The 19,730-nt window shown below is 49.1% G+C and overlaps 1 protein-coding gene across 4 annotated transcripts in view; it reads left to right on the top strand.

The window, feature by feature from the left end:
- The window catches only part of Prrc2b (proline rich coiled-coil 2B), an 83,244-nt gene that overhangs the window by 26,642 nt on the left and 36,872 nt on the right, over positions 1–19,730 (top strand). For all 4 annotated transcript variants that reach the window (XM_028756871.1, XM_028756870.1, XM_028756872.1 and 1 more), the window contains exons 2-10: positions 2,343–2,512; positions 3,221–3,398; positions 5,355–5,457; positions 7,452–7,524; positions 10,438–10,581; positions 12,621–12,862; positions 13,294–13,415; positions 13,757–13,896; positions 18,241–18,331. In XM_028756871.1, the coding sequence (XP_028612704.1) occupies positions 2,398–2,512; positions 3,221–3,398; positions 5,355–5,457; positions 7,452–7,524; positions 10,438–10,581; positions 12,621–12,862; positions 13,294–13,415; positions 13,757–13,896; positions 18,241–18,331 (1,208 nt within the window). In that variant the 5' untranslated portion in view covers positions 2,343–2,397. The remainder of the gene's footprint in view (positions 1–2,342; positions 2,513–3,220; positions 3,399–5,354; positions 5,458–7,451; positions 7,525–10,437; positions 10,582–12,620; positions 12,863–13,293; positions 13,416–13,756; positions 13,897–18,240; positions 18,332–19,730) is intronic.

The following is a 19,730-nucleotide window of genomic DNA, read 5'->3' as shown; positions in this document are numbered from 1 at the left end:
CCTGCTCATGACCACTGGACAAACTGCAGCAGCAGCCTTCACACAGGCCTTCATTTTTACCCTCTCCAGAGTTCCAGAATTAAACCATCTGTAGTTTGCAAAGATCCTGCCCCTCCCAGAGCATGAGACAATCACAGTTAGGGGCTGTGGACAAACTGAAGCAGCTGGGATTAAAACAGAAACATATTCATATAATATAACTGGGTTTTTAAAGAAACCCAAACTCTCACTATAGATACCTGAGTGCTGGGGATTTCTGCCCAAGTCCTCTCTTCTATTTCAGATTATTAGTTTGAGTTGACACCGTTGTGTACTACCCAAACCTACCCAGTTTATAAGGAAATGAACTTTTTGAGACTTTTATTTTATGTGTATGAGTGTTTAGCTTGTGTGTCTGTCTGTCTGTCTGTGTGCCTGGTGTTGGTGGAGTCCAGAAAAGGGTATCGGATTGGGATTACAGCTGATTTGAGCTGCCGTGTGCTGGGATTCAAACCTGGGTCCTCTGGAAGAGCAGTCAGTGAGCATAATCACTGAGCCGTGCCTCCGACCCGTGCATCTTTATTTTTGGCAAGGCAGTTGTCTCTTTTTCTGGAATGTGGTCTGACATCTCTGTACATGTGCAGTGTGCGGCAGTCGGATCTGGGCGGCTGGTAGACCATCGCTGTAGATTGCTTGTTTTTTTGGGTAGGAACAGTCCATACACTCAACCTGCTGTCCTGAAGTACTCCATTAATTACTGTCCATCCTGTCCTTCCTGTTCCACTCTAGACTATCCAGACTTAACTCCTCCAACCCAGCATTCCTCACTCCCTCCCCCTCTCCTGCCCTTTGACCCTCCCCATTTCCCAGCCTCTGGTAGGTACTGCTTTTCTGTCTGCTTCTTGGAGATCAACTTTTTAAAAACTTGATGTGTTTATTTTACACATGCATTGTGTGCAAAATTGAGAGAACAGCTTGTGGGAGTTGGTTCTTCCCACCCTAAGGGTTCTGGGTATAAGTTCTCCAGGGCTCCATAGTTCCTTGCATACTTGGGTGTGGCTGTGAATGGGTCTGATACTCCCTGTACTGAGTCTATTCACTTTCAGATAGCCTGGTATTCCTGGACCTCTCCCCATGACCACAGCTGTGGGCTAGGATTTGAATGAAGGGAATTACTACATAGCCAGGGTGGCTGTGACCATGTCGAGAGGAAGGGCTGTCTCCAAAATAGGCAGAGGGATGTTTCGTATATGAGTACCAGCCTTCCATGTGCACATTATTTTTAAGGTTTATTTATTTTATGTACGTGAGTGCACTGTCTTCAGACACACCAGAAGAGGGCATTGGATCCCATTACAGATGGTTGTGAGCCACCATGTGGTTGCTGGGAATTGAACTCAGAACCTCTGGAAGATCAGTCAGTGCTCTTAACCACTGAGCCATCTCTCTAGCCCTCCAAGAGAACAACTTCCAGGGGTCACTTCTGTCCTGCCACTGTGGGTTCTGGGCACTGAACTCAGGTTTTTAGGTTTGTTCAGCAAATGCCTTTATTGTACTAAGCTGTATCTGCAGTTCTCACATACATGTCTTCTCTCATATTTTCTCTCTCTCTCTCTCTCTCTCTCTCTCTCTCTCATTTTCAAGACAGGGTTTTACCGTGTAGCCCAGGTTGTCCCGGAACTCACAGAGCTTCTTTACCTGCCTGTCCTTGAGTGCTGGGATTAAAGGCGTGCGCCACCACCTCCTGGCTCACGCGGCAGTTCTTCAGGCCATTTCCTGGTACACACTGTGCATTCACAGGCTCCTGCAGTACCTGGCCAGTCCTGGTTTGTGCCAGAGCTGCGCCTTTGATGTGTCAGGAGACTCAGCTTCATCCACACAATTGTGACCTCAGTGGCTCTGTGTCAGCTTTTGTTTTCCATGCCTGTTGTAATTGAGTGTTGCTTCTCAATCTTCACAGTCTGAGGTAGTGTGGGGATCTGTCTTAGACACAATCTCATTAGGTGCCAGATGCCTCCCAGATACACTGTTGTGCTCTCCTAGCCCAGTAACTTGAGGACAGACTCACAGAGTTGTCCTTGATTTGTAGAGTGACCGAGTGTGTCAACATCTGTTTACAGTATGGCATGGCATGGCAGCAGTCTCCAGCTTGTCTTACCAGCAAGTCTTGAGTGGGGTTGGGGTAACTCAGGCTATCTGCAGAGCTGGCCACCTAGAGAGAGCACCTGTGGGTAAATGCTGAGGGCATTTTCCTTGGGACAGTCCCTGGCTGTCTTTACATCTTCAGGATGTCCTCGATTCAGAAGGATTTGCTCCTCTGAATTGTCAGATTGGTGACCGACCTCCTCTTTTCCATTTCAAAGGCAAATCGGGAGCGGTGCCGAGAAAAATTTCCTTACTAGATGACATTTCATCGCGATGTCCGATCGTTTGGGGCAAATAACCCAGGGCAAGGATGGGAAAAGCAAGTACTCGACTCTCAGCCTGTTTGACAAGTACAAAGGGAGGTCAGTAGGCGCCGTCAGATCCTCAGGTAAGGCCTGCCAAAGGCACCTCTTGCATTTGCTTCCTTCCCTTGTAAGATGGCCAGGCCTGCCGGGTGGTGGTGGCGCACGTCTTTAATCCCAGAATTTGGGAGGCAGAGGCAGGCAGATTTCTGAGTTCGAGACTAGCCTGGTTTACAGAGTGAGTTCCAGGGCAGCCAGGGCTACACAGAGAAACCCTGTCTCAAAAAACCAAAAAAAAAAAAAAAAAAAGAAGAAGAAAAAAGAAAAAAAAATGATGACCAGGCCTGGCCAGGCTCTTGAGTCCCTAGTCAGTTTGGGCAGATAGGTGGGGTGACATAGCCTTAGCCCTCTTAGTTTCCTGGGTCTGACTTTGTGGAACATAGTGGAACAAGTTTGTGTAGGATTTGTTGCCACCCACAAGGCCTTCCTGGGGGTTCTTGGGGCACAGCCAGGACCGTGTCCTGGTGCAGGGGTGGTCACTGTGAGCTAAGCTTCCTGGGCCTGCCTTCTCCCTGGCATGAGCTCCTCCGGCTGCCTCCTGCCAAGGTAGGATGTGCGGATCCCAGCAGTCTCTTGTTTCTGCTCTGGAGGAGGAGCTGGCAGAAACTAGAGCGACTACCAAGCACTTGTCTTTGCTTGGCTTTGTCTCTCTCCTTCGTCTGAGCAGTGGTGTGTACTTTGGCCTCTTTCCTCCTGTGAGGTGTGTGCTCTACCCCATGTGCTTTTCCTTGCAGTTATTCCTAGACATGGCTTACAGAGTCTCGGGAAAGTTGCCACAGCCCGGCGTATGCCACCGCCTGCAAACCTGCCAAGCCTGAAGTCTGAAAACAAAGGAAACGACCCCAACATCGTGATAGTTCCCAAGGACGGGACAGGATGGGCCAACAAGCAGGACCAGCAAGACCCAAAGAGGTGAGCCACCGGAGGGGGAATGACTGTGGGGGGCAGCCACAGGAGGGCGCTGATAGGGGTGTGGGTACCCTGTACCTTCTGCTCTATGGGACGTAGGTGTGGCCTTGTAGAGGGAGAGCTGGGAGCAGGGAGTACGGACAGGCTTCTGTAACTCTGCACTCTTCGCTTGCCTTTGTTTGGCTGGGCCTTTGAGCTGATTAATAAGTAGCATTTCTTTGGATAACCATATTCCCCAAGGGACTGTATACAGTGATTGAGATCTGTCCCCAGAAAACTACCAGGTTGGGGCAGGGCCCCCATGTCTTCCATGTTAGGAGAATGTAGCTTGGCATTTACAGCCTTAGTAGCCTAAAGTCCTGAGCCATGTGTCTCTAGAGAGACAGCAGGCGCTTGGCCTGCACAAGCTCCTCAGATGATAAGCCTTCTGTGCTCTCTGCGTCTTTGTGTGTGTCAGGGAGGAAGCCAAGAGGGGCTCCAGAGGCAGAAGCCTCCTGTTGGAGCTTGCTACTGGGTCCTGGGTTTGCACTCAGGAGGCAGAGACAATCATATCTCTATAATTTTCAGGCTAACCTGGTTTGCATAGTGAATTTCAGGCTAGCCAGGGCTACATGGTGAGACACTGTCTCAAGTAAAAACAAAACAAAAATATGCAGTCAGTTTGTGAGGGGTTCTGTGGATTGGGGGCTATATCGAAGTTGGTTGGCCTCACTTGTTTCAGGTCATTTGTGGTTTGCTGGGACTTCTGAACCTGAGGGTTCCACCTTCAATGAGAAATAGTCCTTAGCTCCAGGGGTGGCCACCGGGGCACTGTGGTGAACCCATGGGATAATAGCCTGACACAGAGGACACAAACATGTTAGCTGTTGTCATCTTCTATTTGAATGGCACCCACCAGCTCTGTGGTAAGAAAGATGTGCTGCAGGTCAGTGGGAATGCTGGAGCCTCTGCTTCTCAAAGCTGCAGAGAGAGGAGGCCACAGAGTGGACTCCCTCCTCTGTGGTCTCCCAGCAGTGGCAGGGACAGTGCTAGACACCTGGTGAAGGCCTCCTGCTGAGGAGGGAGTGAGGAGGAGCAGTTGAGGAGGCTCCCCATTGCCCTGGCATGCTCTCCTGTGGGGACTTGGAACTTAGGTTTGGGGATACAGAGGTGCCACTACCTGGAAGCGTCAGTTTGTCATTTTTGTGACTTGTGAGTGGCTGGGGTTAGGTTATCAGTGTATCTGTGGAGTTTAGCTATCAGCTGAGCCCCTGGCAGTGGCTGCTTCTCACCAAGTGGGCTGTCAAGTGCAAGGCTCTACTGCGGCTGAGTGGAAGGCTCCACACAACCAGCCCTTCCTGTTGTGCTCGAGAATGCCCAGAGACCTGTGCCTGTGTGTGTCTAAAATGTTTGTTGCAGTTCTGTCTGTAATGAAGAAGAAAGAGGAGCAGAAACTAACTTATGGCTCATCCAGCTGCAGCTAGTCATCCCTAAAGGAAGCTTGGATAGAAGAAGGCTGGAATAGAGTGGAGGAAGAGATTGTGGAATTATATGCACGGGGTTACCTTGTGTTAAAAATATTATATGAGCATATGTATAGAGAAATCTGTCAGAATCAGAGCTTATGTATGGGGGATGAGATGATAATGCCTGTTATTTATATTTATAAAGTTATTTTTATTGAGTACAGGCATATGCTGAGGTAAGATAGAAGTCTGTCACTTGTCAAAGCATTTGCTCTGAGAAAGTGGATCTCTGGCCCTTACAGCAGTGACTCAGTTTCTCCATTGACAGATCTTCTATTGGTTTCTTCAAGCTCATATGACAACTGTAGGAAGCAAGCAGCAGACTGCCCCATGTCCTGGGCAGTGTCATCGAGTCAGCCTAGGGCATGGGTCACCATCTGGTCACTGTCACTGTTGAGGCAGGCAGATGCCTTGTGCAGACTCTGACCCCACTGTGCATCCTGCTCTTTTCTAGTTCCAGTGTGACGGCCTCTCAGCCGCCGGAGTCGCAGCCGCAGCCGGGTTTGCAGAAATCTGTCTCCAATTTGCAGAAACCGACACAGTCTATCAGTCAGGAGGTAGGTACTGGCTTCCTGTCCTGACATCCCTGGTGCTGAGGATGGTGGTGCTATTTGGGAAAAGATAGGTTCTTGGCTTGGGTAAAGCATGGGCTGAGCACAGGCTAGCTCGGTGCTTCCTAATGTGCTCTGTGGGACCAGCCCTGTTGAGCAGAGGAAGTGTCAGGCTGCAGAAACACCCCATTGTCTGGTGGCTGGCTGTGACACACCAACCTCTTTCTCTTTCTCCTTTCCTTTCCTTTCCTTTCCTTTCCTTTCCTTTCCTTTCCTTTCCTTTCCTTTCCTTTCCTTTCCTTTCCTTTCCTTTCCTTTCCCCTTTTTCCTTTTTCCTTTTTCCTTTTTCCTTTTTCCTTTCCTTTTTCCTTTTCCTTTCCTTTCCTTTTTCCTTTCCTTTCCTTTTTCCTTTCCTTTTTCCTTTCCTTTTTCCTTTCCTTTCCTTTTCTTTGAGACAAGGTCTTACTATGTGGACCAGGCTGGCCTTAAGCTCACAGAAATCCACTTGCCTTTGCCTTGGTTTGCTGGGATTAAAGACAAGTGCCACCATGCTTAACTCTTACCAGCCGTCTTGACACTTTGATTCTGTATTGTCTCCTGGGTACAAAGCTGTCGTTTGCTATGACTGGAAGAGTATGTGTCTGGGAGCCTTTGGCCTCTCCAGGACACCTCCCTCTGCAGTGTTGAAGACTCCATATCCATCCTAGGACATGCACATTGGCCACAGATCCTTGGGCCTGTGACATCACAGAGTGGAGTTGACTTCCTGTTTCCCAGATTTAAAGCTAAGCAGGATTACAGCCCTGGTGCCTCAGATTTAGCTGTGCAGTGCAGGGCTTGCTTGGCAAGCACACTTGTGCCTTGACCCTGGCTCTGGAACCTTGGTAGGGTCCTTGGCAACCACTGTAAGGAGGGCGTGGGCTTTGCCAGTATTGGCCACTAGAGGAAGGAGCCTGCTCCACACTGGTCATTTTATCTACCAATCAACTCTTCTTAGAGGCTCTGGGGTTTTCTTGATTACTTCAGGGGAAAGGGAGAGAAATACCCCATGTCATGTGGACTCTTAGAGGATCTTGACAGCCCATTGCCTTTGAGTAGAGTCAACATCGGTGTTGTCATTCCCCAATTAGTGTCCTCGTAAGGACTGTGTCACCCTGAGGCTACAGACATAGGTGATATGTGTGGGAAGAGAATGGTGGCAGCCCTGGTATCCCTCTGCTCATAAGATGTTGGGCCTGTCCTGTGCAGTCCATCAGGAGACACCTTCAGGCTTGCCACAGAAGCTAGCAAAGAAGGCATGTTATCTGTGTTTAGGGTTAGGCAGATACAGTAGACACTTTCTGCATGAGGAGTAGGTCTGAGCCCCATTTGGAATATGACCAGACCAGGGACATGGTGGGATTTTACTTGCTAGTTTAAACTTTCATTAGAGGCTGCCTGTAGGGCCAAGGCTGAGACAGGCAAGTGTGGATGAGCAGAAGAAGGCCTCTCTGGAGTCGGGCTGGGAGGACCAGCACTTGTTTCAGAATGCACATTAATTTTCCTGGGTGTGTTCCACACTCATCAGTGGCCCAGATTTGAAACATGCACTGAAGTCAGGGTTGGAGCTTTGTCTCTGGAGCAAGACAACACAACTCTGTGTGGGCATGGGACAACCTGGCAGTGTTTGCAGAGTTCTGCATGCGGGTGGGCGTGGGCGAGTCCTCAATGCTTGCTCATCAGCTGTGCTACTCTGGGCCCTAAGCGCCTGACTCTGGCTGGGCCTGCTACACTGGCAGCCCTACGCTGACAGCTCTGAAAGTGGCCATCTGTCTTCTGCATGAGGCTTGAGTCTAAAATGCAACTCCCACTCCCACCCCCCTTTTGTTTGTGATGTAGACCCCAGGCCCAAGCATGCCAGGCCAGTGCTGTGCCACTGAGCCCTGCCAGGGCTGAGTGCCACATTCCAAGGCACAGCAGGTTGGCTGAGCTGGCTCTTCTTGTTTCCTTCCTTCTCTTAGAACACAAATTCAGTGCCAGGTGGACCAAAGTCATGGGCACAGCTGAGTGGAAAGCCAGTCGGACACGAAGGTGGTAAGTGGGTGTGGATGGTTTGGATGGGGTGGGTGGGCAGGAGGTCCTTTCCCTGACTAGTCCAGTTAGATGTGGGACCCTAGAAGCTCTGGACTCTTCCACAAAGGCTAGTGTTGTTGTTGTCGTCTCCTATATGAGTGCAGTTGGCTGCCAATTCTGTGATGGTTGGCCTCGTTTGAGTTTAATATTGGTTACTGGATGGGTTCTTCTTGAGCTGGGAAGAGGAACCCCAACACGGGGTCTGATGGTCATTAGTCACCTGTGCTGCTCAGGGGTAATTACTGCCAGTGTCATGTTGCCACCCCGCTGCTTCTCCCTCACTGGCCTGGCACCAGCCCCAGCTCCGGGGAAAGCCAATATGGGGATGGAGCCACCATTGCAGACATTTGCCCAAAGCCATTGGAGGAGTGGATAGGATTGGTTATTGTCAGTATTCCGACTGGCAGGAAAATCTGAAAAGGTCAATCCACTGTGGAGACAGAGGTGAAGGGCTAGCGTGCTGCAGGGGGAGGTGTTCAGAGTGTGTCCAGTGGCTCAGGTAAGCTATGACTAAGTGAAGTGTCCTGGGCACGGGGCACAGTCCCTGTAGCCCTGGAGGTGAGGCCAATGTCAGCAGGTAGGTTTTGTTTGTTTGTTTTAAGATTTAAGATTTATTTATTTGTATGTGTATGAATGTTTTGTCTGGATGTATATCTGTCTGCACACCAGAAGAGATCATCTGACCCTATGAGACTACAGTTACAGATGGCTGTGAGCCAACATGTGGTGCTAGGAATTGAACTCAGGACCTCTGGAGGAGCAGACAGTGTTCTTAACCACTGAGCCAACTCTCTAGCCCCCAGCAGGTGGTTTTGAGAGCACCATAAATTCAGAAGACTACATGAAGTCTTCTGGGCTTTCCACATCAGCCGTGTACTTGGACTGTACTGATGCACAGTGCTGACCCAGCTCTGCAACCCTGCCTGTGAGGGAGTGAGACCTCCTCCAGTTGGCTGCGTCCCCTATAGCAATCAGCAACCAAGAAAATGCCCCACAGACAATGCCCCAAGAAATCTTATGGAGGCATTCATAATTAAGACTTAATCTTTTGATTATAATTGTATGCCACGGTGCCTGGTATGACTTTTAAAAAACTCTGTGTGTGTGTGTGTGTGTGTGTGTGTGTGTGTTATGTGTAAAAGTGCGGGTGCATGTGTGCCACAGTGCACATATGTGGAAGTCAGAGGTCAGCTTCCAGAAGTCAGTTCTTATCTTCCCCCTTGTTAAAATGGTGTCTTGTTTCTTGCCATTACATTCCATGTACCAAGTCCACTGGCCCAGGAGTTTCTAGATCCTTCTGTCTGCCTCCGAGAGAGTGCTAGGATTATAGATCCCTGCCATTTTGCCCAGCTTCTCACATAGATGCCAGGGTCTTAACTTGGGTTGTCAGGCTTGCATTGCAAGTGCTAGGACAAGACCATAAAGGTGTGTGCCCCTCCCCCTTGTGAGGCCTGGTCTGGTTTCCTTGCTTATCTCGTGGTAGAGTGCCTGCCAGTATTGGGTGACGAATGTAAACGTGCAGAAATCTTAGGACTACTAGTGTGTAGGTGTGGGGTTGAGTTACCTGTCATAGTTTTGTTTTTTGTTGCTGTGATAAAAGGAAAGAAGTGAGGGTTAATTTAATTTACAATTCCATTATGGTCCATCATTATTGGGAAGTGAAGATGACAGGCATTGAAGCAGCGGGGCACATCACAGTCAGAAGTGGGGAGCAGTAATGAATGAATGCATTCGTTCTCAGCTTGCATTCCACTCTTTAATGTCCACAACCCCATGCCTAGGGAATGATGCTACCCACAGTGGGTGGGAGTTCCCACCCAATTAACATGATCAAAATTATCCCCCACAGACATCCCCATTAGCCAACATGATCCAAACAGTCCTTCCTTGAGATTCTAGAACAATGGTTCTCACCTTCCTAATGCTGTGATTTTTTTTTTTTAAATCATGTGGTGATCCCCCAACCATAAAATTATTTTCATTGGTACTTTATATCTGTGATTTTGCTACTGTTATGAATTGTGGTGTAAATACCTGATGTGACCCCTGTGAAAGGGTTGTTCAGCCCTCCAAGGTTGAGAACCACTATTCTAGAGTGTCAGGTTGACAGCTAACACCAACCCCCTACTTTTTCTCAGTTTTGTCTGTAGAGTTTGGTTGATGCTGTCACTTGGCAGGCTGTTCTCACCCAGCCTTTTCACTGACTGAGAGCAAGCAGACCACCGTCTGCCACTGCTGCAGTGACCTGACCATCTCCCCATGCACACATCCGCAGGTGCCTGTGTATTGTTCTGCAAACCTATCGGTGTGGCTTGAGCGCACCGGGAGCAGATTGGCCATAACAGGGCAGTGGTGTGGTCCCTCAGTTCAGACCTGTGACACTCAGCATGGGCTGTATAGCTGAGAGAGGACCAGCTCCCACCAAGGACCTTAAAGGGCCATCCTCCTCTGTTCATGCAGGAAGAGATGGGATCTGAGTGTCAGGAGTGGAGTTAAAATGTTAAAAATAGGGCTGCTTCTTCCAAGGGGGTTGTGTTGAGCACTGAGTGACAGCTGAGGAGAGAAATGGTATTAGGGTTACACCAGGACCATGCTTGGCTTTGCAGGGCTGGAGAAGGTTGAGAGGTGAGCCCCAGAATTTACAGGCCACACAGCCTTGTGAGTGTCTGGTGCTGCCCCTCATGAAGCAGCCTTACCACCCTGAGCAGACACAAACACCAGGTGACCCCCAGGGGTGGAGGTACATGTGCTAGAGCAGAGGGGACATCCTGTCCCCTCCCCTGCAGACACGCCAGGCCACATGCAGCTAGGGCAGGAGCAGGGACTGTTGGCTGTCTCACTTGCTCCCTGTGTCTTCTCTGCCTCTCTTAACAGGTTTAAGGGGCTCAAGCCGACTGTTATCCTTCTCTCCCGAGGAATTTCCGACGCTGAAAGCAGCTGGCGGGCAGGACAAGGCTGGCAAAGAAAAGGGCGCCTTAGATCTGTCGTATGGGCCAGGACCAAGCCTCCGCCCTCAGAGTAAGTGGAGGGCAGCTCTGTCCTCAGGCCTGCTCTGGGCACCAGACCCTTCCTTTTAACCCTTCCATGTGTTCCCCCAGCTGCTTGGGACTAGGTGTCAGAGCATGGAAGCCGGTAGCTTGTTTGTCCTGACTGCCTCTGGCCTGTTTCTTCCTTCCGGCTCTCATCCCTCTCGCTGAGCCAGGTCTTACCACTTGTCCATTATCATCAGCTATTCCATCCTCTGAGCTGGATTTTGCTTCATGCATACATACAGGGTGCAGCTGACTTGATCAAGTCCCTGGTTCCCATGGACTGTTCCCAAGCCCCTCCACATGCTGACTGTCACTCCAGTAGCTTGTTACAGTCTGGCTTCCTCCCTTCCCCAGCCACAGCAGAACTGACCAGGTGAATCTGCAGCAGCCAGCTCTGTAGCGCCCTCTGGTGCTGAGGGTGAGGGTAGTCTGTTGTGTGTACTTTGGCAGCAGGCCTTCGATGTGGGTTCTCCTATTTAAGAACTGGGTTTTCTTTCTGGCCTGACCAAGGAAGCTGAACTACCTAACTACCTCTTTTTTTTTTTTTTGGGTTTTTCGAGCTGAACTACCTCCTTGTTCAGCTCTTGAAATTCAGGGGTCTTTTGTCTGCCTGTATTGTTCAGTCCCAAGGCCTTTCCTCTTGATGGTACTACTGATGGCAAGTCAGAGGCACTGTCCCGAAGCCAAGTAACCACCGTGCCACTCTGGCAAAACAGCACCTTTGCTGAGTGTACTCAATGCTAAATGTGTGGTCAGGGTTAGGAGAACCCTGCCTGACTGAGTGTGTCACCCCATGGGACGCTGGAAACACAATCACCTTCTAGACAGTCCCTCTCGAGAAGGGGAGAAGTAGATGGCCTAAGGGGTGATCCTGGCTTCCCAGGATCCCAGCAGAGCAGAAGCAGCCTTTCCTCCTGGTGGTGGCGAGTATTGGTCCTTCCCTGTTTCAGCTCCTAACCGGAAATGGATGGGAAGTTGTCTGGATTCATTCCTATCTGACCCCATAGTCCTGCTGTATGCAGTGGAGCCACAGGAGTTACCTTCAGTAACTGAGTTCAGTAAAACACTGAGGACTAATGTACACTGTGGAAACAGGCGTGTTCACACCACTGATGTTTGTCGTTTATAAATTAATCTTAAGTGTGCATAAGGAAAGTCAACTGGCCACACATGGCAGCTCTTGCCTTTAATCTCAGCACGTAGGAGGCAGATGGATCTCTGTAAGTTTGAGGCTAGCCTGGTCTACAGAGAGATCTCTAAGGCATCCAGGGATATAGAGTGAGACCCTCTCAAGAAAGAAAAACCAGACTGTGTTGGGTGTGTGAGTGGGCCTCTAGAAGCACAATCTCACATGGATAGATAGCTGTCAGGTTTTTAAGTTTTTCAGACATTTATTTTGTGTGTGTTTGTCAGGTAGGGGAACACATACCATAGCATGCATATGGAGGTCAAAGGACGACTTGTGGAAGTTTGTTCTCCCTGTTTGCCACAGCAGTCCTGGGGATCGAACTCAGGTTATCAGCTTGGCAGCGGCCCACAGAGATGTGTCACCAGCTTCATCCTCAGGTTTTTAACCTGTGAACTGAGTGTGTGCTCTGTGGATGCCACATGTGGTCACAGGGTACCAACGTTTCAAACATTGGCTCGTTGGGCAGTGGTTTAAATGTGAGCCCATGTAGAGTCGCACTAGCCTTGATGGATGGGGTAGTGTTGTCTGAAGAAGTGAGTCAGGCTGTCCTGATGTCCCCACGTTCTGCCCTCTGGGTGCTCTCATCCTGGGGAGCTAGTTCTGTCCTCTTGCGTCTCTGAAGTGGAGCTTACTTGTTTCTCAGGCATATATCCAACACCCCATAAAACGTTCTAGCTTCCTGTTCCCCACCTGCCCTGCCAACGTGTGGGTTTCTTTTTCTGTTTTCACTGTGATTTTGGGGTGTTTTTTAAAGAGGGGGTAGTATCCACTGCCCCTCAGAACCTTACAGATCTCCCTCCCGTCCCTCTCCTCTTTTGTCCCCTTCCACTTTACAGATGTGACAAGCTGGAGGGAGGGCGGTGGGCGAAACATCATTTCTGCCACGTCTCTGAGCGCCTCCCCAACAGAGCTGGGCAGCAGGAACTCCAGTGGGGGAGATGGAGCCCCTTCCTCAGCATGCACCAGCGAGTCTAAGGACCCCTCTCTCCGCCCGGCTCAGCCCAGCCGCAAAGGGGCCTCACAGTTCATGGGACATGTTTACCAGCCACCCACATACCACGACATGCTTCCAGCTTTTGTAAGTCTTTAAAACATCCTGTCCCATAAGTGCATGCTCCCACTCAGCCTGAGCTCTCTCAGGACAGCAGCCAGAGACCCCCGTGGCCTATAATAGAGTCTTCTCCCTCAGCCTGAGCTGACTCAGAACAGCAGCCAGAGACCACTGTGGCCTTCAGCAGTCCCTTCCTCTGGCCATTCCTGGACCACTGCCTCTGGCTTCTGCTCCTGTTGTTTGGATGCTACTGTAGCTTTGGTTCTTTAGAAAAAGGGAAGGCAGGTGTTCTCAGCCTTATTGGATCCAAGGCAGATTGGGCGCTGTGATTCGTTAGAAAACCCTCCACTCTTTCCTGTTCCCCTAACTCCCCTTTTCTACTTTCCAAAATGAATTCTCATTTAACATGCAATTGGGACCATCATTGTAGAATCTTACTCATTGATCCTGTATTTCAGATGTGCTCACCGCAGTCATCAGAGAACCAGAGCACGATGGGGCGGAGCTCCTTTCCTCTTCCCCAGCTCCGCCTGGAGCCCCGTGTTCCCTTCAGACAGTTCCAGATGAATGACCAAGATGGGTAAGGCTGCGACCCTGTGTCATGTGTGTCAGTGTGCAACGGCTCATGCAGGAGCACTTCGTGCTCTGGAGACTGTGGGGTGGGTGGCCGGGCTTGGGCCTGGCAGGGAGCTTGGTTTACAGGGCTGAATGCCTGCGGTGCAGGAGCTTGACAGGACTGTGGGGCTGGCAGTGAGCATGCGGCACTCTGGATGGAGCTAGGATGTTTGTAACTGTTCATTGCATGTTTCTTCTCTGAGGAAGTAGCTCCAATATTCACCTTAAACACCAGACTGTGCCAGGTGGATCTCGTTTTTGGAAAGTAGGTCGACATGAGCCCACCATACTTGTCTTTCTTACCAGGAAAGAAAGGCCAGGTGTGGCACGACCAGTGCGCCCACTGAGGCAGCTGGTGGAGCGGGCACCCCGGCCCACCATCATCAATGCAGAAAATCTGAAGGGCCTGGATGATCTGGACACCGATGCAGATGACGGCTGGGCAGGTGAGTTGTCAGAGGGACAACAGCCTTTCTTTGCAGCCAGACCAGAGGGCATTCCCTGAATGACTGGCATCTTCTTACAGTGTATGCTCTTAATTGTAAAGCTGTGGGAGATTGTGATGCTGTTTTTAAAAGAACTTTCTGGAATTACAGGCATTTACTAGAAATCATTCGTGCTGAGCTGTGTGCTACATAACCCCAAGGAGCTCCCCTTCCTTAAAATTCTTTTTTCTTCCATTACATTTATATATACTTGGGGTATATGTGTGTATGCATATGGGCTTGCATGCCTGTGTCCCAGCACACATGTGGTCAGAGGATGTCTTTTTGTTTGTTTTTGCTTTTTTGTTTTTTGTTTTTTCGAGACAGGGTTTTTCTGTGTAGTCCTGGCTGTCCTGGAACTCACTCTGTAGACCAGGCTGACCTCTTAACTCAGAAAGCTGCCTGCCTCTGCCTCCCAAGTGCTAGGATTAAAGGCGTGCGCCACCAGAGGATGTCTTTTATGAGAGTTGATTGTCTTTCTATGTGTCCTGGGGTCCAACTCAGGTCATCAGCCTTGGGGACAGGCACTTCACCTTCTGAGTTACCTTGCTGGGCCACATCCTGCTGGTTTTGAAGCAGGGTCTAGATATGTAACCCACACTGACCTTGACCTCTGTGTCTTGCTTCAGCCTTCTAAACCCCAGGATTATAGGTAAGAGGTACCCACCTATATGGGTTTTTTTGGTTTTGGATTTCATGACAAGGTCTCTCTGTGTAGCCCTGGCTGTCCTAGGACTCACTTCATAGTCCAGGCTGGACTCGAACTCACAGAGCTCTACCTGTCCCTGCCTTCCAAGTGATGGGGTCAAAGGCGTGTGCCACCACCGCCCGGCTTGTCATCGTTCTTGTGTGTCTGTAGTTTGTTGCTTCTGTGACATCAGTATGCCGTGCTTTGTGTATCTGTTTAAACTCTCATTAAGACGAGCTCAGGATTCTAGAGAGACGGCTCAGGGGTTCAGACTGCTCTATGGAAGCTCATAACCATCCGTCATTCAAAGGAGCCAGCACCTCTTCCGGTCTCTACAGATGGGCAAAATACTCACACACATTAAAAAACCAAAACCAAAAATCAAATAACAAACAAAAAATCCTAGCCCAGTATGGTGGAGCACACCTTTAATTCCAGCACTCAGGAGGCAGAGCTAGGCAGATAGCTCTGTGAGTTTGAGGCTAACCTGGTCTACATGAGGCTAACCTGATCTACATGTAGGATCCTATCTCAATTAACCAAAATAAAAGTTGAAAAACCAGAAACAAAAGTAGAGGTCAGGCTAGACCCCTGGGTAGAGAAGATAATGCATCAATTTAGAGACCCACTGCTCGTGCAGAGGACCTGGGTTTAATTCCCAGCACCCATAGCAGGTAGCTCAGAACTACCTGTAACTCCAGTTCTTAGGGATTCTGAAGTGCCTTGAACTCCTGCATGCATGTGCTACAGATAAATCCACGCAGGTACACACACATGCATACTAAATAATTAAGAAGAAAGAAATGTGCATTATTTTGTAGGCTGGAGAGGTGGCTCCAAGGTTAGGAGCATGTCCCGTTGCAGAAGACATACCTGGGACTCCACCTCCAGGTGATCTGATGCCCTCTTCTGGCTCACGCGGGCACTGATACACTCCTGACATTCACTCATGAGGATACATGCCTACACATGAGTAAACATAAAACACAGTTTTCTAAATCACCTTTTGCATCTGGCCCAGATGTTCTTTACCTCCCTTGGCAGTAGTGACGCTCCCTCGCACCCAGCGGTCCTGCTGCCTTGGCTGGTGCCCACGTGCTATTTCCACTGACTAGGACTTGCTCTTGAGTTGGTTGGCACCTTGCTAGACATCAGTTAACCATGTAAATCCTTGCCTGTTTCTGGATGATGTTATTTCCATGGACCTGTTTGTTCAGCTGTGCAAATTAAAGTATATCTTAGAGTATGAGCTTTCCACCTTGAGTCTTTGCACATTTGACTCCTCAAGTTCTTTGTGGATTTGTGCAAATTTGTACTCTACCCTGGCAGTATTTACAAAGAACCTGCTTCTATGTCAGGGTCAGCTGCTCAGATTTGACTCTTGAGTTCCAGGATTCTGGTGAATTTCTTACTAGATCTTCTTCTCATTAATGTTTGGTGTTGTCAATGAAGAGTATTTTTTTTTTTTTTTGCGAGACAGGGTTTCTCTGTATAGCCCTGGCTGTCCTAGAACTCAGTCTGTAGACCAGGCTGGCCTCGAACTCAGAAATCCGCCTGCCTCTGCCTCCCAAGTGCTAGGATTAAAGGCGTGCGCCACCACTGCCCGGCGAAGAGTATCTTTTTTTATTTTAAAGATTTATTTAATTTTAAGTGTATGTCTTGTGTGTGCTATATGCACATGAGTGCAGATGCCCTCTGAGGCCAGAAGGGGGCGCCAGATCCGTTGAAGCTGTGGTTACAGTTCCTGGACTCCAAACTTGAGTTCTGCAAGAGTTATACATACTGTTAACTGTATCTCAGCTCCAGTGGAGAGGATCTGAATGTTTTCTGGTCATTTTATTCATGGCTAGGGGGCTTGTTTAGCATGTATGGGGGACATGGATAGAGGGACTGCTTAGCTTAGCATTTGAATGGGAAGTGCTGAGTTCAGCTGCTGCTGCAGATAGATGTTCTTGTGACCCCAGCACATAAACAAACTGGAAGTGCTAGTTCATCCTGTAGTCCTGGCCACAGCTACTTGGGCTGCTAAGGCTAGAGGCTCACTTTACCCGCCTGGGTACTAGCAACAAAACCTTGTCAGCTTTGAACAGTGGTAGTAGGAGCGAAGTGAGTGTGCCATAGTGCTTGTCTGGCATGCAGAAGGCACTGTGTTCAATCCCCCTCCACCATATAAATGGACTGTGTTGGCAATGGGTGGGACTTGACTGCATAGCAATTTCAAGGCTAGCCTTTGTCACATGACATTGTCTCCTAAGCGAATAAATATAGAAAATATTTTCAAGTACTTAAGTTTTAGAGACTTCTATAAGTGAATTTTTTCAATCACTTTGAAGATTTTTTTTTTAAACAAATACCAGCTGGATTTCCCACTGGACTTTGTAGAAGAAGCCCACGAGTCTCACTATTTTTCTTGACCTGGGATTTTCTGTATGAACTCTCTGGTCACCTGAAAATGAAGAGGCTTTGGTTTTATGGGGCTCGTGGTGTGCTGATGCTCTGCCACTGAATTACATCCCTGCTCCTTTAAAAAATGTTTCACAAGCCTGGTGTGGTGGCACCTGCCGTTAGTCCTGGCGCTCTGGAGGTGGATCTAGCCTGCTCTACACAGGGAGTTCCAGGACAGCTAGGCCTACATAGTGAGACTCTGTTCCAAAAAACCAGACAGACATAAAGTTGTTTTACATGAATTAGATGATAGATTTTAGGATCACTTTTCTGTGGTGTTGGGGATGGAGTCTGGGGCTTCAGGCACGCTAAGCAAATCCTTCAGTGTGAGACACACCCAGCTGTCTTTTCTGCCAGTTTTTATGCCGTTTTCTTGCTGTCTGCTGTGGTGTTTCTAGGGTAGTGCTAGGGTTGTGTGTCACTCAGACGTGGTTTTGTTTTGTAAATCTCAGTGGGTAAGCAGATAGACCTCATGCACGTTTTCATACCCTTCTCTGTCTTGACAACATGGCGCATGCATTAGTTAACCTTTTCCATACAAAATGTCCCCATTTTTTATATGCTTAGATCCGTTTTGCTAGTGTCTTAGAACTTTGCAGACATCTGTGTTTGTGAAGGCCTTCCTTTAACTTTTATCTTTGTGTGTGTGTGTGTGTGTGTGTCTCCCCCCAGTCACCCACATTCATATTTACAACCCACTAATATTGGGTGCCACAAGGACCCACCATGCTTTGTCCATCAGTTATGGACACTTTCCCTGCCTGTGCCAGTCAGGGTGTGGGGCACGGACCCTGCAGTCTCTCTGACAGTGTCTGTTGGAGAGGTAGACCCTGTCTGGTTTCCCTTTCTTTTACCTTGAATTACAGTTTTAGGCTAGTTGTGACGGTGCATACCTGTAAACCCAACACTCTGAAGCACGCACAACTGTGAGTTTGGGGACACATAGGGAGGTCTTTATTTTTCTCCTGATTTAACAACTGTGTCTGGGAGGGTTAGTATTCACGGATGTCGGGAATACTCACCGCTTTTACCTAGGACTCTCTCAGGAGCTGCAGCTGGGTGGGGTAAGCAGCCCCTTTCCTCAGATGGGGCACCACAGGCTGGAATTTCAGAGTGTCTTATGCTCTGGAGATGTCCTTGTGTCACCTTGCCGGGTCCTTTTGCCATTGCAGGCCTCCACGAGGAAGTGGACTATTCTGAGAAGCTGAAGTTTAGTGACGATGAAGATGAGGAGGACGTTGTGAAGGATGGCCGCTCAAAGTGGTGAGTCCCTCCCTTCAGTTCCTCGCACGGGGCTGTGTGCCCCGCACAGGCTGGTTAGTGCAGTGGTGAGTCCCTCCCTTCAGTTCCTCACATAGGGCTGTGTGCCCCGCACAGGCTGGTTAGTGCAGTGGTGAGTCCCTCCCTTCAGTTCCTCACATAGGGCTGTGTGCCCCGCACAGGCTGGTTAGTGTTACCGCCTGGCGGGCACTGTGCTAGGAGCAGTTCCTGGTTTCCATAGGAGCAGGAATGAGGTCTGCTCAAGACAGCATGCAGGAACCGGTCAGCCTGCATCCAGGCTTGACTGGTCATTTGCCCTGGTCCTTAAACCTCTGCACATAATTTCCCACTGATGGTCATGGGTATGGCGCCTTGAAAAGCTTTTTTGGGATCTATTGAAGGCTCATCTTTGTTAATCCACAAACTCTCAGAGGCTGGCCTCTTTAGCAGTACACTGGGGCGGTATCGGAACAGATGTGTCCACACCAGATTGCCTGCATTCACTCAGGTGTGTGTGCACCGCATTGCCTCCTGCATTTGCTCTGCCTCCTCTGTGTGCACGCCAGATTGCCTGCATTCACTCAGGTGTGTGTGCACCGCATTGCCTCCTGCATTTGCTCTGCCTCCTCTCTCTGGGATCATTTCCATTGGACTAGTTTTGCTTAATGCCCTTTGGAAAATACGACATTGTACTGGAATTTCCTTAGGGTTTTGTTTTTTTTATTATATTTTATTTTTATTGTTTTTAAATTGCGTGTGTGTAAAAAAAAAATTGTGTGTGTGTACTTGTGTGAGAGAGAGTGCAGGTGCAGAGGATAGAGCCTTGGTACCCTGGAGCTGGAGTTACAGGTGATTGTGAGTCACTCTGCGGGTGTGAAAAGTGCTTTTAACCACAGAGGCATCTCTCCATCGATATTTTTATCTTAACATCAGCCATGGTTTCTGGCTTGGCATTTTAGGGCTATCAATACATGGCAGCACATCCTGCTCCCAGGATGCACTCGGAGCTTCGGAGTCTCCTCAGACGGCTTTCATATTGTTGTATGCATGATTGGCCCACAGGGGTCAGTCAGTGTGTCTCCTTCCCTTTGGCCTGCTTCCTGTGGTGCGTCCTTCACGTAGCCTTCCTCACCTCCTAAGATCCCAGTTGGTTCTGGGAAACCAAGACCATTTCTCAAAGGTCAAGTCAGAAGCCACCAACAGTTCTTTTCTTTCTTTTTCTCTTTTTCCTTTTTTATTTGAGACAAAGTTTCTCTGAGTAACTGTGACTGTCCTAGAACTCATTCTGTAGACCAGGCTAGCCTCAGACTCATAGTGTTTACCTGCCTCTGTGTGCTAGGATTAAAGGTGTGTGCTACTATGCCTGGCTTCACTGGCAGTTGTTAATCTTTCTTCTGTGTGC

The sequence above is a fragment of the Grammomys surdaster genome, unplaced genomic scaffold, assembly GCF_004785775.1.
Source record: "Grammomys surdaster isolate TR1022 unplaced genomic scaffold, NIH_TR_1.0 126133, whole genome shotgun sequence".
NCBI lineage: Eukaryota > Metazoa > Chordata > Mammalia > Rodentia > Muridae > Grammomys > Grammomys surdaster.
Note: the sequence above shows the minus strand (reverse complement) of the source record. Positions and strands in the feature narration are given on the sequence as shown.